This window comes from Melanostigma gelatinosum (assembly GCF_949748355.1).
Source record: "Melanostigma gelatinosum genome assembly, chromosome: 9".
Taxonomy (NCBI): domain Eukaryota; kingdom Metazoa; phylum Chordata; class Actinopteri; order Perciformes; family Zoarcidae; genus Melanostigma; species Melanostigma gelatinosum.
The window spans coordinates 12285539-12305646 of NC_136642.1; the positions used below are offsets into that span (position 1 = coordinate 12285539).

Here is a 20108-nt window from a genome sequence, read left to right on the forward strand (position 1 = left end):
TACGACATTACCCACAAAGCCACGCGGTGCCCGGAAGTGTACTCGCGTTTCCGTGGTCACCGTGAGATTGTTCGACGTCGGTTTCCGCATGAAGTCTAGAGCGGCGTCGAGACAAACTGGGAAGATTCACCACCACCATCTCCAATAACTAACCTGTACAATGAAACTGCGAGCAATATCTCTCTCTCTCGATATCCGCTTCTTCACGGGTGTGCTGCTGGTAAGCATGTGTATTTCAGCCTCGGAATATTCATTGAATACTACGTCTACAAGAGCAAGCTAACGTGAAGCTAGCCAGGTTAGCCTGGTGCTGTACAGTTAGCAGGCTAGCTAACAGGTGAGCCTTCTTCTGGCATGTGACGTGACTTTTAAAGTGGCTAAAGGTGACCAGGGATGCAGCTCACTCACTGCTGGAAGTGCTGTTATTCATCATGTTCATTGTCATTTTGAATGTGTTTCACCAGCCGACTCTCTTAACTAATCGAGTTATCCAGCTGCAATGTCATTTTAGCCGGTAGTGTTGAGTAACGTTAACTGTGGTAACAATATCCCTGTTTTGTAATCCACATATTTAACAGACCGTACAATCAAAACTTAAGAAATTGGCGTATGTTGGACTCCTAATAACTTTGTTGAGGAGAAATAAAGCATCGAGCTAGCATTAGCTGTTACCACATATTGACAGCAGAGAGAAACTGGTTGAATGGTTAGTTTACGTTTTTTTTTTTATTGAATGCGTTGGTGTACGGCGGTTTATCAAGCTTTATATGTGTTATTGTACAGCTGCACACATTTATTGTGGGACTCTTCGTGTATCTGTCACAGACTGTAACGTCTCTCTGACTGGTGCTCGCCGGTTGGAGAATTCCTCTGTTGTGGCTCATTCTCATTGGCTGACAACCCGGAATTAGACCTAGTGTGGCTGTTCCGCTGTGGTGAGAATTTTGGGCCTGAAATGAAAAATTAAAACTTCTCACCGAGTTGGAAGAGAAGTGTCTTCATCGTGTCTAACCACAGCAACGGTGGCGTTTCTTATCAGTGCGCAGCTGTGTCAGCCTATATGGTAAAAATACACTAATTGTTTTAAAAACGTTTATACTGTCCAGAAGGAAATCAGGAAATATTTTCTATTGTGCTGAAATTACAAGTCTATTAAATTATTAGTCAATCGACATAATTATAATAATAATTATTGATAATTGAGTAATTGCTGACACCTTTCCGGCCATTTTTCATGCATGCACACATACGTTTAACTAATTTGACACTTCAAACACTAGATGATTAATTAATCATTTAATCGATATAAGCCCTTATTTCACATGAGGAAACACTTAAACAACACTAAACAAAGGGAAGGACAGTGGCTGTTACACCCCCGCTATTGGTTTATGTATGAGCAAAAGTTCAGTTACATATCAAGGGTTATCCAATAAAGCATTTAGCACTGCACGCTCTGGTTATTTGACCATTTGACAATTTGTTTTGAAACTGGTTTGTGTTTGTCACAGCCTGGAGGAGGATGATGCCATATATATCCTGTTTGACGAGGATGTTGAGTCAGAAAAGATAACACAGCAGATAAAGAGATAGTACCGGCACACTGCATAACACTGACTGTGCAATGTTAAGTGTTTATTACAGTGGCTGATAGTTCCTTTCATTAAAAGAGTTCACTCAGGCTACAAATCCCTTTTTTCATTTGCACCGCTGTGTTTTCATTTGGCAATCAGCACCTCAACAACGTTGGTGTTCTTTCCCCCTTTTCACCCTCCAGTGAATGTCATTTGAGCCCTTAAAATGCCTCGGTGGTGATCTCTTTCATACAGAATTATGTTTACAGCTTTGCAATCAGAGCTGGAATTCAGAAATCCCCTGTTGGTGCATAACAATTTCACCGTGTTCTTGTTTTTAGTAATTCACCCAGAGAGGGATGTACATGAAAGAAAAAAAAGATGGCTGCAGGATTAGAAAAATAGTATAATTCTACTGACCATAGTTCTAGCTCATGTTCTCTAGTTGCCAGAGAAAATGTAAATTTTCCAAAACAGGATGTTTGTATAAAATTGTGTCAGTATCCTTGTTTATGGCCATATTCTTTGAGTAAAGAGTGCCTGAAAGAATATGAATTCAAATACAGTACATGCAGCCTCAATTAGGCATTAGAGTGACAAGTTGAATGATTCTAGGTGGCGCTCATAATCAGCAGTGCTGATTCATTTGAAGATGACAGCGGATGCAGTTTGACCTCCTTAGGAGATACGTGGGCTCAACACACTAACAAATGGACGCTGCCCCACTGGTTTGTCACATTTTTTAGCAACAAAGTATAAAAAATTGAAGTTGGAGCGTCTTTAGCTTCTGTACTGTAACTTATTCTTTGGTGAAACAGATATTTTTAAATGTGTGCACAGTATGAACAGCGTAGTGATCTTAAAGGGTTAAAAAGGCATTTTTTTTAAATGTAATCTCAACTTAAAAGTCTTTAGTCGTGAAATTTCCCTCTGGGAATGACTAAAGGTTGTAAAGTTGTCTCAACCAGCATGCATGTGTTTTTATGTTTAAAACGCTGACCTATCTCTTCCTGTGTCTGCAGGTGATGGGCCTCTCTACTCCCGGACAAGCAGAAATCACCAGTCTGGATTCAGGCAACATTGATGACGTCCTAAGTAAGGAATGACAGTTGAAGCCTTGTTTGTATTTGCGCTTGGCGAAGTAACGTGAGCCTCCTCAGACAGCATTTAAAAGCGAGTTGGCCTTCTTTGTACAATCTCTAAACATACAAATAGTGCTTGTATCAGTTAACTAATTATGACAGTCGCGTGATAGAGCGTGCCAACTTACAAACATTCTGAGGTGCGCAACCAAACGCCGTGGCCACTTGCGGAGCCAACGCGCCCCACACGCCTGCTGTGATTGTCATTTCCTGGCGTCATGAAGACAGGAAACGGGGCCAATCAGCTTATTATCTTGTATTTCTTTCTCTTGTATCGAGATCTTGGCAAGGAAACAAATATGCGTATTTCCCAAAATGTAAAATTATTCATTGAATACTCATTTTCAACAATTTTCTCCCTCCCTTGTTTCTAAGAGATATTAATTTTTCCATCTTTATTTCCTCTGCCAAAGACATAATGTTTGTAGGACAATCTTTTGGTGTTTGATGCTTTGGTTAAATGCAGGTAAACGGTATGGATGGCACCATTTAAACCCTTTTTAAACCTCTTGTTTAGTTTTTTCCATCATTGACAGAAAACTAAGGGGTTTAGGATTGAGTAGCCTAATCACCACAAAGTTTTACAAACAAAATATACATTTAACAGTGTATTTAGTAATGTATCGAGGCTTGTATTTATTTCCTGTTTGTGTGTTTCCTTGCAGATAATGCTGGGGTGGCATTAGTCAATTTTTATGCAGACTGGTAAGTGTGTCGTTTCTCTCTCTAATTTTCATTGGATGTTAGACATTCAAATGAGTTTTGCTCATGATGCTGACTGTTCCTATGAACGCCACATGGTATAATTAGATTACTATCATCGGCACTAGAGATTTTGTTGATTTTTACATAGTGTGTCTCTTTTATTCTCATTTGGTCGAATTAATTGATGGATTGTCAACATTAAGTCCAATGGATCTGAAAAAGTCAATATAACTTCCTTTCAAATTATGGAAATTATTTTGGCCTCACACCGCTTCCCCTGCCCCGCTTTACAGGTGCAGGTTCAGTCAGATGCTCCATCCAATTTTTGAGGAATCCTCTAACATCGCAAGGGAGGAGTTCCCTGAAACCAAGCAGGTGGTGTTTGCCCGCGTCGACTGTGACCAACATTGTGAGTGTTACCTTTTTATTCGTTTCCAATGTTCTTTAACATTGTCAAGAAAATTGCCAAATGACATACAGATGCAATTATGATGCATTTAAACATGTAACACTTATTGATCTTTTTTTTAAATTTGTGTAACCTGTAACATGAATGAGTAATGCCCAACACAAGTTACCAGAGCTAAACCATTTATTCACTTGATAAACAGCCAAAGTATTTATTTCATAACAATGTGAAACAAAGACAAGTGAACTAATATTAGTGATTTTTAAGTTTAAACTGGGAAATGGTTTTATGTTTTCTTACTTGGATGATTCATCTGTTGCCCAAACTATTATTGATGTGAATATATAGGGGGTGGTTGTAGGTTGTTTATGGTGAAAAGAGGCACACATGCACACACGCACTCTTACTATATTTGATGCACGTATGTACACATAGATGCTCTGGACTCCAAAGCGATGAAACATAAACCGCCAGCCTCATCCTTTTGAGATAAAGCTAATTAAAGAGAATTATTGATGACCTGCGAACTGTTTGAAGACTAATGACAAAACTGCTGCTTCCTGTGAAGACGGGAGGCTTAGAGACACCCCGCAGGGAGATTGACACCTGCCACACACACACACACATGCTCTGATTCAGTGTGTGCATAGAGAGTATTTACTCTTGGCAGGGGGCAGCTTTCATGTCGGAGATCAGAGCTCGGAGCTGACTGAAGGCAGTGTTTTCAGACTGAGGTTTAACTGCCGCCTCTGTCGCCGCTCCGTCCTCGTCCACCCATCCCCCTGTGTTTTTAACTCAGCTTCCTCCTCTCCATCAATTGATTTGTCCTTCTTTGCTTAACTTCTCCCCTGCCTCGCTGTGTAGCGGACATCGCCCAGCGGTACCGCATCTCCAAGTATCCAACGCTGAAGTTGTTCCGCAATGGGATGATGATGAAGAGGGAGTACAGGGGTCAGAGGTCGGTGGCGGCCATCGCAGACTTCATCCGCCAGCAGCAGGTCGACCCGGTGAAAGAGATGAACTCAATGGAGGAGGTTAATACTCTGGATGTGAGTGGCAAACAAATACACACACTCACAAACACTGTGTCTAATAAACATCGCAAATTGCCACATTCACAGGAAAAGGTATGATTTATTTTTCATAATATCTTATTCAACAGAGGAGCAAGAGAAACGTCATCGCTTACTTTGAACAAAGGGACTCGGATAACTACCACACTTTTGAGAAAGTTGCCAACATCCTTCGTGATGACTGCACATTCTTGACTGCCTTTGGGTGAGACCAGCTTCATTTTAGGCTGAGATTTAGTACTTCAGTTTCTATTTATCTTTAAATCTCCTGATCTGCTGTGCTCGTATAGAGCCGTGTCTGAGGCCGAGCGCTTCAGTGGAGACAACATAATCTACAAGCCTGTGGGGGAGAGCGTCCCGGACATGGTCTACCTCGGCTCACTCAACAATTTCGACCTGACCTACGCTTGGGCCCAGGACAAGTGTGTGCCTCTGGTCAGGGAGATCACCTTTGAAAATGGAGAGGTTAGTGGCCGGCTTTTTTTACACAGAGCATTGTCTGCTTGACCTTTTGGTTTTTCATCTGATGTTAAATGTGTAAATCTGGATATCTAGATGTACATAAGGATTATTTACACACAAAAAAACAGCCTGGAGGGTATTTATGGAGTCTGTGTGGGTCGTCCATCTGCTGAGCCACGGAAAGGCCCTGACTCCATCTGTCTTTGACACTGTGTGTGTGTGTGTGTGTGTGTATTTGTGTTTTCTAGGAGCTGACTGAAGAAGGAATCCCTTTCCTCATCTTATTCCACGTTAGAGAAGACACAGAGAGTTTAGAGAAGTTCCAGCATGAAGTGGCTCGCCAGCTCATCAGCGAGAAAGGTGAGGCTGTGTGTTCGTGGCGTGTTGTTTACCGATCACTGCTCATGAACCGAGCGGCCTTGTCTACAGAAGTGGTGTTCATGACGTTGGTGTCTCCCCTTCAGGGTCTATAAACTTCCTGCACGCAGACTGCGAGAAGTTCCGGCATCCTCTGCTGCACATCCAGAAAACTCCTGCTGACTGTCCCGTCATTGCTATAGACTCATTCAGACACATGTATGTCTACCCCGACTTTAAAGACCTCAAGTGAGTACCACCTTCCACTTTCTCTTTAAAATGAACTGTATGTGTGCAGCAATATAGTCCTTAAATATGCACAATATTATATTATATTTAATTGTGTAATTTAAAACAATACTAATACATTTTAATTATTTTTTTCAATACATTATTTTTTCAAAATAGAGGCTGGTGATTTTTTTTCATGCAAAAAGAAAGACAAATATAGGTGGAAACACGAATGCGGCTGAAATTATCAAATGAATCACCCACGTGTCAAATTAGTCTGATATATTCAGCAATGTTTTGGACATTTTTGAGCAATTATTGCCAGATACTGACACCGTATATGAAAATGTTCATAACGAAATCTCCCTAAATTAATCTCATTTCATTCATTACACCCCCCCCCCCTCTCTCTCACACACACACACACACACACACACACACACACACACACACACACACTATAATCCACTGTGCACTCAAACAGAGAAATGTCACACCTCCTAAAATCTGTCCTTTATGAATGGGCCAGGACACCGGAGCTAATATGACATGATTTGGCACGTGCAATAAATGCTAAACTAATCCAGTCTAATTTAATCTTATTTATTCTGCCCCCCCACCACTCGGGCCCCCCCAGTCCCCAATCAGAGTTTGATCAGATAGACTGAAGCCCCGAGGACTGACCAGCCCTCCACAACCTAATTACATCACATCAACCCCGCATGTGGCACACAGCTTGTAATTACATTAGCACAGTGTATTTATATATATATATATATATATATATATACATACACACACACACACACACGTGTGTGTCTGCATGCTGCTCTGACACACGGTTAGCGTTGACTGTGGAGCTGCGCCACCTCTGTGATATGACAACAGCTCACGACCTGTCGTTAATAAGCACGCTTGATATGGATTAATGCTGCTTCACGACACGTCCACAGGGGCCGAGGTGCTCTGCTGCTGCCACAAGCCGTTTACTCTCACATCAACTATATTTCAGAACTTTGTGTGTTGGAATGCCTTTGTCAAACAGGCTATTAAGAGCCACGTATGAGTTATGAATTTTCATGTACAGATGATCCCTTCATAAGGGGAAAAAAACTAAAACACCTAAGAATCCTAATGCCTCAATCTGAATGAATTGTGTTACGAAAATCTACTAACATAGAGACGGATAACTTAAATCAACTTAATATTCAGGTCACACCGTATCATCATCATGGCTTTTAAATTAGTTTTGATTTTATTGGCTTGATTTGGCATTACGACTTCAACATCTTTGTAGCTGTTTCGGAAAATGACGAGATTTGAAAAACTCTACAGCAGAAATCCTGACTCGTTTACTCAAGATAATCCACAGACCGTGCTGTGCTCAGTTTCATGTAGGAACTGTTTTCTTTCTACTAGACTACACCCGCCGACCGCATCACCGCGCCGAAGAAAGTGTGCATTTACACTCGATACTGTTAGCTCACCTAGCACCATTGAGCTAGCTTACATTACAGCTCAGCCGAGGAGGACGGCATTCATGTTTACATCTCGCGCTGTCACGAGCTGCTCGTCCATGAGTAGATGCACACTTCCTTCACTTGCATAAACAAGCCTCCCAGAAAAACATGTTGTTGCATGTCCAATGTGTTTCTTTTTTCTAGTATCCCTGGCCAGCTGAGACAGTTTGTGCTGGACCTTCACTCTGGAAAGCTACACCGAGAGTTTCACCACGGTCCTGATCCCACGGACAGTACGCCAGGACAGGTCAGGCAGCAGCGTCGGCACACACCAGCACGGAAGCCACTGAAAGTTTGTTTCACTGCGTCACGTGAACACTGTTTGTTCTGACTTTTACCCTCAGGAGGAGACGGGAGGGGAAGTGGCCAGCAGCCCTCCAGAGAGCTCATTCCAGAAGCTGGCGCCCAGCGAGACTCGCTACACCATCCTCAGTCGGGACCGTGACGAGCTGTGACCTCAGCAGCCTTCCAGTGATCCTGTGACTCAATGCCATGCCCCAGGGTCAGGGGGGGGGGGTAGGGTTGGGACAGGCAACGGGACAGAACAGCAACACCCAACACCCTTACTGAAGAGAGAGATGAAGAGGAGAATGAAGGAGGAAAAAGAAGAACAGAAGGAGTTCAGTCCACGACACAATAACCTATATTTTCATAACTCTTTCACGTACAGTTTTTATTTTGGATCAAAAGGAAGGGGGAGGGGGGTGTAAAGAAGAAATCGTGTGTGGGCGGGTGTTGGGGGCAATAGGACATCAAAAGAAGTGTTTTTACTTTGATTTGTTTGTAAATATGTTTGTGCTACATGGGAGTCTCATTTTTGGTCTAAATTAAATGCAGAGTTTTCTTTATTTTATTCCTTTCTTTATTCCGGCTTTTTGTAGTGGAAACTAACAGCAGTTCCCTCACTCCAGTCGTAACGGTTCTTATCTGTGGGTAGTCCAGTTCAGCCTGTCTGACGGGAGACGCTTGTTGTTTAGTCTCTCTGACCTCATGGCTGCATTTCAATATGAGCAACTCTAGTTTAGTTCATTTGTAAATTTGTAAGTTATAACAATATACCTGTTTGAAGTAGCTTTATCTCCATATCTTCTCCACACACGTTCTGAAGGAATAGAAAACTAGAATTTGAAATGCTTGGTAGTGGTCGCACAACTTCAAACCGTGACTTGTCACAGAAGATAAAGAGGCCGAGCTACTCCAGCCTATTGAGATGCACCCCTTCTCTCCCTGGTACTAAATGGTTCTAGATCACGTCTCTTACAGTGCTTGTAAAATGTATTGCCCCCTCGGACCTTATTATGCGTCACTGTTTTGAATCGCAGTGGATGTAATTAGGATTTCTCAACGATTAACAGAAAATACTGAAATGTCAAAACGACCTTCTGGTCATGATACTAAATTCTGTGTTTAGTAAAGCTTAAAACACCGAGCAGCACATCCTCCCTACCATGAAGCCTGGTGGTGGCAGCATCATGCTGTGTGGAGGCTTCTCGGCAGCCGGCCCTGGGCGGTGTGTGGCGGTGGAAGGTTATATTTATGCAGCAAAGTGCAGCTATAGATATTTATCTACAACCCCAAACATTAAGCCAAATCTACACGGCATTTTTAAAGAAGAATGTGAAATAATTAGTGTAAAACTGTTACAGTCCTATTGAAGTCGACTTAAGGCTGTAACTGTTTCCACAGGTGCCTCTTTTACGTCTTGAAGGACATGAAAACTTGTGCAATCGGGATTTGGTTTTAAATTTTGTACCCAAGAAATCTGAACGTCTTTTATTCTTCTGTGGCTAAAATGCTGATTACCTCCACTACTGTAAAACATGCAACGTCAAAGGGGGCTCGATACCTTTTTAAAGGCGCAGTATTTGCCGTAACACCTCCGAGTTGTGCTCCCAGGAATCAAATGGAGGAAAACATTTTTTTGCAACGATGTAATTTCTAATTATTCTGAATTTATGAAATGGCTGTTTTTTTTTCTGCTGTTACCTGTTGTGAAATGTGTCATCATGCCGGGGGAGAAAAAGACTGCGTCCTTCCCAGTGCTTTAAAAAGCCGAGACAAGAGGGGGAAACCCATGCGATGAACGGTGGAAATTTACAGTCTGCCACTTTATACAACTTCTCTTAAAACTGGTTTTGTCTCTTTATATGTCTCTGAGGTTTTGGTACAAGTCCAGCTCCCCGAGATCCTCGAGTGTGAATTAATCCAGATTAAGAGCGTAGGGAACCATTGCTACGTTTGTACTGTGCATCCCTGCCCTTCCATCGAGGCCACCAGATGCCTGCATAGTGACATATCAGCCCACATACAGAAGAGCAACAGGGGGGGGGGGGCGTGAGGCCATTTCTAAAACCAGTCATCTCAGAGGGGAAGAAGAGTCAAAAAAAATAATGAAAAGGTAAATTAAAAAACATTTTACAGAATACTGTGTTGTCTGATGCTTTGTACGTCAGGTCCCCCTGACCTCTGATATTTATCCAACGAATGACATTGAAAAGAAACGTTTTATTTGCATCGGTACAATCAATACATGGCAGGTTGTTCCACTCCAGTCCCTGAAGTGACCTGGACAGTGGCACTTTGGTGCTTTATGTGCAGTTTGGCTCTCACACGTTGCAAAAGCAGGTCAGTATCTATAAACAGTATAATTTATGCAAACATTGAAGCTTATCCACTTTAATTGAACGTACCACCACATTTTTTTAACTCCATATATATCACTGTAATCATCAGTAGTGCAGCTGTTCTGCATAAAGGAATACTGAGGCATGATCACAGACGCAATCACTGGTGACAAATAATATGAAAAATAAAGATGCTAGCTCGAGGAATAAACGATGTCTTAATAAACGGCGTGATTCATGCACCGGTTCACACTGCCACTGAGGTGTTACATTTATTTATTTGGTGACAAATATTTCTTTTTTAGTTAAGAGATGTAATGTCATGCTGACATAGATGCACACTAAAATATGTAGTGAAAACAACTGCTTCAGAATTAAAAAGTCAGTTGTGTGTATAAACTGAGATGAACGTCCTCACAGACAAACCACTCACACCCGAACGTCAAGCTGTTAACGCAGAACTGTTGTACAAACGACGTGTTATGTTGAGTCTCTTTAAGGCACTGTGACACCGCCCGGGTTCTAGTTTGTGCTTCCGATTGGTCAGTCAACCCTGGAGCCTTGTGATTCGGTGACCAGAACTGTCGGGTCATTTGTCCTTGTTTGACTCTGGTTCTGGTGGCGGTGCCGTCAGTCGTTTCATCTGTAGATCCACTCGGGCTTTGCGGTGTTTCTGGACCAGGTTGCCGCCTGCAAACCCCAGAGCCCCGCCTCCCAGAGCCGCAGCCACCCCTGCGACCTTGAACCCAGCCAGCAGGCCGAGTGGACCTCCTAACACACCGCCCAGCAACGCGCCAGCAACCGGCAACACCATCAACTTGTAGCCAACCGCCTAGAGAGACAGGAAGAAGAAATATGTTCCAGTTTAATTTAACATCCACATGCACGCGCCTTTTGAGTCATTAGACAGTCTGCGATACATGTCTATCCTTTCATGATCACACATCGACCAACAAGCCTGCATGTGTAAATGTAAATCAACATTTCCATTGCTGCATCAAAGACTTTTCATGATATCCATTTAGGAGAAATCAGAGAGATGTGGCCCCTGTGTTATTACGGCTGTTATCATCAGACTGGAAGGTGCTCTTTGCTGATGACAATTTATGACACACACACACACACACACACACACACACCCACACAGGGACACACTCTTGATTAACACTTCACCGTTAAATTAATCTAGTTCAAAAGCGAGCATTGCTTGTGGCAGTTGAGGGAATTTTAATTTCATCTGAGTTAAAAGGACTCTCGGCACAGGTTGTAGAGGCAGGAGGAAGAGTGTGTGTGTGTGTGTGTGTGTGTGTGTGTGTGTGTGTGTGTGTGTGTGTGTGTGTGTGTGTGTAATGCGGTTTGACCTGATGACAGATTACAAGCTTTCAAACACGTTAAAACATCTGATACCCCTCTCATCTGCTTTATCTCTCCACACACCCCCCGTCTAATGTGCAGCCCATCTACCAGCAACCTCACAGAGAGGGCAACCTTTGCTTGCGCTGCCAACTGTGTGAATTCAATTTAAAAGAACCATTTCAAAAGAATATTTTATTATTTGTAGCATTTATTTCAGAAATGTTGGGACTAAAGTTCAAACTGTTCAAGGGTCGTTGCACTTACATTTAATTTAAAATCTGATTTTCTCACATACCTTTTATTGGTATCCGGCTACACAATTTTGGTTTCGTATGCTTATTTTTATCAGTCTGAAATTCCTGCAGCCATCTAAAGACAATGTAGGTGAATGGAATGATGCCCACACCATTTAATTTAAATTTAAAGTTAAACCTAACTGAAATGAAATAACATTCATTTAGCAGATGGTTTAATCCACGTTTTATTTCCATGTGTGCTGATGCTCATGGACACTGAGGACAGTTGGACAATTAGAAAATGTCACAATCCTTGGTAGAAATCAGTTTGCACTTGTGTGTGTGTTGTAGATTAATAACAACAGGTGATTCATTCTGAGTATTACAGACAAAAAGTTCAACATTTCAAGTGCGTAGTACGTGTGAAGGAGGGCACTGAGTTGTCCTTCGGAGTAACACTCAGTGTGTCGTGTCCTGAATTGATTTTGGAAGGCCGAATGCTGCTCCTGACAAACTATTAAACACTCATTCAAACCCCTCCTTAATGCTACGCGCACACAAATGCACAGACCCTCTCTTGTCACCCCTCTCATCCTACCTCTCTATCACGCTTCCTCCCCTCCACTCCTCTCGATCCCTCTCCTCTCTCTATTTCCTTAATTGCAGCTTTCCTCCGTATTCGAATGGATCAATAGGGACAAATGCTGTGGAATGGCTGGGAGGCAAAGTGCCATCGATCCCCCCCATCTCCCAAACACGACACAAACACACACACACACGCGCATCAGATCATCAGGACACACACACACACACCTTCCCCAGGCTCTTGGTCCCCTCCTCCACGTTGGCAGCGGCTGTGTTGACGTTGTCCTCTATGCTGTCAATCTTCTCCTGCTGGGACTGATGCACACACAAACACATATTAACGCACACACACACACACACACACACTCAAGTAAGCACATTCACCTACAGATACACACACACACACACATGTGAAAGAGCTACCACCTGTTGTGTATTAAGCTTTCTTTTATCTCTCCAAATTCTGGTCTCCGGCACAAGGTAACACAGGAAGGGTGTGAATGCGTGTGTGTGGACGTTGTAGGTATATTCAAAGGAGATTTCACTGAGGGGGGGTCATAGTGTGTGTGTGGTATTGTGTAGATCTCATGAAATATTCAGAGAGGCAGCTGTCTCTCTCCATGTGAGGGCTGGATGGACACAGTGACCAAACAACAACAAGAGCACTTTTGTTTCTCCCTTAAAAGCAGCAGTTTCACCAAGATGATGATTGAGCTGCAACTAAAAATTGTTTTCATTATTAATTCCTCCGCGAATTATTTTCTCGATAAAACTGTGAAACATGCCCATTGTAATTTCCCACAGTCCAAGGTGCCATCTTCACATGTTTGGTCTTATTTGGCCAACAGCCCAAAACCCGAAGACATTCAGTTTGCTGTTATGTGAAACAGGAAAGAGCCGTCAATCCTCCCGTTCGAGAGAACAAAGTGACTGAGGCAGGGAGCCCAACGTCCCCGCTTCCAGGTCGGTCAGGTACCTTTGTTGCATCGCTCTCTCCTTCGTTTCCTGTTGTCTGATAAAGGCCTAAAATGACATTATATAACAATAAAAAATAATAACAGAAAAAAGAAAGAAGATGACAAACGCAGCCGTTTCCAATAATGTGGTCATACATTTTGAATATGTTCAGGAGTTTGGGTGGAAATGTAGAGAACATGTAAGAATGAAAGTGTATTCTTGACTTTTAAAACATTAGTTTGTCTCATTTCAACATCCATTCAACAGTTGAAGAGATATTTTAACACCTACAAATCCATGACAACTGGACATCTGCTGAGGAAAATTGTATAATTAGATTTAAAGCGCCATTAAATGGACTTTGTTTTTATTTGTCATATTTCTTATTTAATCTCAGCTCATGATCTCATGGACTTCTAATATGAGAAGTTTCAAAAGCTGCCAAATTTAATAATTATCTACGGCGGAAGTTCGTGCTCATAATAATCTTTTGATTAATTGATGTGTGCACGTACGGAAAACCGATCTATTCCAGCTTTGGTAAAACTTAAATCATTTAAGAGGTTTTTGTCCTCTGTTTAAAAGCTACAGTGATTTATTTCAATGAATTGAAAATATTAACTTTTTTTTCAAGCCTCTTATCAAACGAAATAAGCAATTGTCATTCAGTAATTCTAATTGCCAGTTTTATAAAGTACAGTCGCAAGCTGAGCTCATAATTGTGCGTTCCTAGAAGACACACAAAGAACAAGCATACCAGTAAGGACACAGACACCGGAACAGCCACTACCGTGACGCATGTACAGACACAACCACACTCTCACTCAGTATTTCCACTGTGGCTGAGAGCTGGAATATTACTCCCCTAACGGTGTCTTTCACCCTTGAGACACCACAACAACATGTCTATGCTCTCTGCACCCCCCCCCCCAACCCTCCCCCCCTGCCTTTTAAAATTTTTTTTTTTTAACCTAACTACATCGTCGCTCTCTGTCTCTTTCACTATTAATCTCTCCTTGCTTCTCCTTTTCTATCCCTGAGGATAGAGTGATAATCTGAGCCGTCTGTTCTCCACCTGCTCCGATGTAGCCATTGTTCCCCACCTCTCCCCCTGTGGACAACCCGGCGTCCTCCCCCAAATCCTCCCTCGCGCCCTCGCCCACTCCTCAATCTCTCCTCCTGCCTTGGTGAAGGGCCTCTGGGGCCCCAGCGGTAGCCCTGAGCCGATCTGCGTAACCTCCTCTCAGAGGAGCTTTACCAGGCAACACAAGCGCACACGGTCAAATACGCACCACTTCCTGGAAACGCTAGAGGCAAAGTGCCTCCGTCACATTGTTCTCGTTCACAGGGGGTAGCTTAGCACACATGTAGATAGAGAAACGTGAATGTAGCAGCCAGGAAGTATGCAGTAGAGTTGTGTGTTCGTACTCACATGGACGATGAGAGAAAATTCCGTCACCAAACCACTCAGTTCCTTCAGATCCTGAGAGAGAAAGACATCCCCACATTTATTTCATTGTGCTGCTTATCACGCAGATCTACAGCAACAGTATGTCCAAACTATCAGTGTTTGGGTTGAAAGTCACATCAACGAATGAACGTGAATATTAATGTGTATTATGTGTATTTTAGGCTGAGATAAAACATTCAACTCCTTTGTTTAGAATCACATGAACGAGACAGAGAAAGACAAATATAATACAATATACAACATAATTAACAGTGCCTGTCCAATCCAATCCTTGGACCTTTTTTAATTTTTTACTTTTACAGGAGGAAGTAAAGCTCACTTTAACTCAAACCTTGTTTTGCATACAAGAATATGCTGAACCTACGTATCAAAAAGAAGGGTCTATAACAACAGTAAAGCAACAAGATTTACTTCGAAAATGTTCAGTTTAGTTTGAACATTACTTTACTATGAATTTAAGTGTTAAATCGAATATGATATCCAGACTGCATGTTAGGGTCCAGCCCTCATACCTCTTCCAGGTTGTCCCAGGACTCAGACGCACTCTGATCAGCAGGGATTTCTGGAAGGTGTAGCTGAATTTGCCTGCTAGACACTGGCTGCTCGCACATATTGTCATCAGCGTGGCAACTGCTGGACACACAGCTGGACGGCTGAGTGGCAGGTGGTGTTGCTGGCGCCGGCTGAGGCACGGGGGTAGCGTGCAAACACAGGAAGTCTCGTGCGGCGGCTGATGCCCGATCTCTGACTGGCCTGACGAGCGCTTCCAAAGCGGCAGCGTCTTCGGCACGAACCCGTTTGCACAGGTTCTCCATCTCTCTGACGTTAGCTCTCAACTGCTGCAGGGAGACAGAAAAGAAGCAGCGTGATGTCAGAACATTGTCAGAGAGGGACAGACAAACAACGAATGAAATTCATGGCACTGGGATGCAGAAAACCTGTGGTAACATCGAGCCATCACTGCAAAAACACCATACAGATGAGAGAAGACACACGAGTTAACAAGTGTGGTGTTTATGACACCACATCGAAATACAAGTAAACTATTGAAACAGGAGGAAATAAAATCAATTGGATCCTTAACTGTAAAATGAATGAACAACTCTACACATAAATCTTCAGACAAAAATACTAGTTCTTGTTCATTTTGCCGGTTGCCCCAGTTGGAAAGAAGTGCTCATGCTGACGGGTTCAGCATTCCAATAAACTGTTCTAGTGTTGGGAAGTGCGTGTCCGTGCGTGCTGTGGGGTGTGGGCTTAATACGGTTCAGATATGAGGCTGGGGACCACAAGGCCCCTCATCCCACCGTGCCCTGAGGGTGACAGGAGGATTACATCCCAGCCATCAGCCCTCCAGGCCGCAGCCCGACCGGGGCTCAGGGGGTCACCACGCTGCCGATAACACATTTGGCTAATCACACAACATGAATAAACATACATGCATACACTCGTCCTCGTGTGCATAAAACTGAAAAACACACTAATTAACACAGAGGCAGTCAGGGCAGGCACCGGTCAGCCTGCAAATTCACCGTGAGCGTACGACGCTCAAACACACACAGATCAACCAAACACATCCTCAGTAGCAGATATTCTATCTATGCTATGGAATATAAGCACACACACACACACACACCTAAAGCAGAGTGGACTAACCCCTACTCTGGATTACCACCATGAAGACGTGGTAAAGCACTCTGTGTGTCTCCCTGGAGTTTTGCAGGGTAATGGTGAGAGGATGGGCTGTGCCTGTTTGGAGTTATTTCACCTTCAGAGACATGGCGGCTTCCAGGCAACAACATCCTCTGAGACATTTCACACCCACCATGTGAACAAGGCCGCAAGTACTTACACACACACACACACACACACACACACACACACACACACACACACACACACACACACACACACACACACACACACACACACACACACACACACACACACACACACACACACACACACACACACACACACACAAGACGGTCCATTTGAGGTTTGGGAACAGCTCTTTCCTTGCCCTGATTTTTAAGAGTGCATTTCTATACAGAAAGTTCCTTTAGTTGTTAACTGATCCAGTCTTTTTATGTATTTCACATGTTTGCGTGTGTTTTTTCTGGACAAGCTAATTCTATATTCACAGATTTGACTGATTTATTCTATTGCCTTTAACGACATCTCTTTGCCCTCCTCCTCAGATGGAGTCGCTCAGTTGTCATAAAGGTGGTTTTAGATGTCATCATGTCACTTTAGAGAGGAATTTTGTTCACATAATAAGAAGGGGTCATATATGGGGGGGTACAGCAAGTACGTTGGACCTTGTGTTGAGTAAACACAGAATGTTTAGAACGTTTTTCGTCAAGCATTATTCCCTTTGCTCATTGTGGTGTGGCAGGGCTCAGTCTCTCTGGTCATACATCAGTTCCAGAAGGCTGTAAAACAGCAGACAGTTCCCTCCTTCACTCATATACGTAGCTGGATAAACACACCACTCAGTGTCTTGCCACTGGTTTTCACTTTAGACCGCCACAAATCAGGGAATGTCAAGTTTCTCCAGAACTGAGGCTTCTAAATGTCCTGACAGTTTGAGACAACAATGTACGATACAGTTGCAGGGTCGTGCTTCTTCAGGAATCTTGAGAGGCAGTGAGTCACATCATCAACCAGTCAATGCTCACATTCACTGCCAGGCTCTGACTCGGGTAATATAACACACACACACACAAAACGATGCATCAGCTTACAGAGTGTTATCTTATACCTGAACAGTTCTGCTGGCGTTAATATGCTCCAGATGAAGCCGGTCCCATTGCTGGCTTTGTTGGTACTGTGAAAAATGAAAGAGAAACTATCTGTTATCCATCTGTGAACCGCAAGTAAGAGTGTGGATGAGAGGGTGCGATCATGTGTCCAGCCAGATTTCAGCCGTCACCTTCAGTATGTTATTGTGGTGTTTCTGCAGCCTCTCCAGGTCCGTGGGTAGAGCCACTTTAATGAACTTGTGGATTGGTGCCTCCAGGCGCCTCAGTGTCAGCTTGTTGCCTTCCTCTGCCATGTGTCCTGCCGACTGCCCACAGCCAACACCTCTTTGTAACCTAGAGACTGCACCTGCTCAGCTTTATATCACTGCCCCCACAGACACTGTAAATACCAGCAGAGCATGATTTTAATAAATGCACAAATCAAATGAATAAACTATGTGACACATGCAAGGATGCCCACACATCTAAAATTGGCAACTCCATGAGACCAATCCTTTTTTTCTTGCCAACATCCTTCAGTGAAAAGAGTAATAAAGTATTACTTGCATGATAGCATCTATGGAGAGATGAAACCAGAGAACTGTGACTAACAATTAATCACTTCATTGAAAATGGTTGACAGATTCATCAATCATGAAAATAATGGTGATAATAAGATATCGTATTTTTTTGCAACCACAGTGTACACAACACTGTGTCATTTAAATGTTCATAATAATGACTTCTGGTACACCTGCTGTGTCACTGAGGGTTATTTGAATGGCTATTAGAAGCTGATACCAACATCTACTAAGCTTTTCAGGCAACCTATTCTCAATGTTATTGTGAACCACACTTTATGTTTATGTTGTTCATGTCAAAGTTCATTTAAGTGAGAGATATCTGGTCGCATTTCCTTCGATGTCTTTTGAACACCTGGATGGAAACTTTCACACATACAGTTCTGCAACAGCTATAAATGAAGCGAGTAGCATGGCACTAGCTGTTAGCTTAGTGCGGTTCGATCACTCTTATTACATTTGAGTTAACGCACTGTTTTAGCCAGACAATCTTTAAACACCAGTCCATCAGCCAGATAAATGAAACTAAAAGGACATACGGCGACACTTACCACTGCAAATATCACTCAGGATGCCATTTGTATTCGCTGAAGACTGTTATGATCCTCCATACTGTCGAGGAAATTAACGATGTGCTACATTTGCTAATTTTCGGCAACGATTTCGTGTTTTTCTGACACTTTTGTTGTTTGTAAACAACTCTCTTCCCAGTGCGTCTACGAATAAGTTCCGATCTCACCCAGCGCCCACAGCACATTGTGTTCCTCATGACTGTTCTCCGTGACTGCAGCGCAACTAACGACACGTCACAAAACGTGTTTATTTCACTTATTGATTATATTTGGTCGATGGTTTATTTTTTAACCAGGAAGGGGCAGCATATAAAATAAATAACAAAGAGTTCAGAATCATTATTTTTTCTCTCTCTCTCTCTCTCTCTCTCTCTCTCTCTCTCTCTCTCTCTCTCTCTCTCTCTCTCTCTCTCTCTCTCTCTCTCTCTCTCTCTCTCTCTCTCTCTCTCTCTCTCTCTCTCTCTCTCCTATTAAACACATTGCTCAGGCACTACAAGGAAGTTTACTCCAACATTGGCTGTTTTAGATCAACCACTTGTATTTTGTTTCTCAATAGTTGCGTTTTTTAAAACTAAAGCAACAACAAATGCAGTGCTTATTTATGTTGTTTTAATAAGTAATGGTGAATATTTAGTTCAAAATGGAATCTGGTTGTCATTGCTCATCATTAGCCCCTTTTGTGTGACCCTGTGCACAAGTGAAACTGATACACCCGTTGCCACTTCTGCTATCAAAGCAATCAGAAGTTAATTGTATTCCAATCCAATAAATATTCAATCAAAATAATTCAGCATCACACTTCTTGTGTGATTTTTGTTACACTAATTATAATATAAATAACTAAATAGATCGATTAGAATAAATGTGTTTTATGGCACAGTGTTCTCCATCATAATTACAATATTTTGATGATAATGAAATGGGTCTTCGGACTTCACAATTTAAACATTTCCAAAATCCTGGCTACAGCTATTCTGTGGGGTAAAAGGTAGTTATTTACATGACTGTGGGGTCACTATGTGTGGCACCATGAATTAAAATGTGTGACCTTTCAAAATGTGACACAAATACTGATGACAGCCAGACTATCACATTTACGTGAACATGGTAATATTTCAAGCAGTGGCAATATATCAGAAAGTCCGATTCAGATCCCAGCCTCAGACCCAACATCACTGAATAACATGAATTATAATCGATGGATAAAGGTTATAGGACAGAGATGGGTGATTTGATTGAGTTTTACATATTTTCTAAAACGTTTTTTATTGTTTGTCATTTACATTTAGCTGTTCACAGTTTATAGCATCAATCCTGTGGAAAGACACATAAAGTGTGATGTTTTTGTCTGTGTTGTGTTTGGGAGAAAGACGAAGAGAGAGAATTGGGGTTCCCCCCCCCCCCCCCCACGGCTGCTCTGAGATCAGCGAGTGGGTCTATTGCATGTTTCCACTCCTCTTCTTTGGCACCTTTTACCTTTGACATTTAGGCCAACACCCCACACACTCT

General features: G+C 42.6%; 2 protein-coding genes across 2 annotated transcripts; one reads left to right on the forward strand and one right to left on the reverse strand.

Annotated features, from left to right (window-relative positions):
* The first annotated feature begins 83 nt into the window (after positions 1-83).
* On the forward strand, positions 84-7977 carry erp44 (endoplasmic reticulum protein 44). The gene is made up of 11 exons (XM_079276020.1): positions 84-220; positions 2597-2669; positions 3382-3421; positions 3715-3830; positions 4695-4879; positions 4993-5108; positions 5194-5368; positions 5614-5725; positions 5830-5971; positions 7618-7720; positions 7818-7977. Exons 1-11 carry the CDS (start codon positions 161-163, stop codon positions 7926-7928), a joined length of 1233 nt encoding a protein of 410 aa, XP_079132146.1. The 5' UTR covers positions 84-160; the 3' UTR covers positions 7929-7977.
* A 2010-nt stretch (positions 7978-9987) lies between these two features.
* On the reverse strand, positions 9988-18721 carry stx17 (syntaxin 17). The gene is made up of 7 exons (XM_079276317.1): positions 18579-18721; positions 17638-17846; positions 17467-17532; positions 15215-15541; positions 14664-14714; positions 12503-12589; positions 9988-10929 (listed from the first exon to the last, which is right to left on the reverse strand). The coding sequence occupies exons 2-7, from the start codon at positions 17758-17760 to the stop codon at positions 10687-10689; spliced, it is 897 nt and encodes a 298-aa protein (XP_079132443.1). The 5' UTR covers positions 17761-17846; positions 18579-18721; the 3' UTR covers positions 9988-10686.
* Between the last annotated feature and the right edge of the window lie 1387 nt (positions 18722-20108).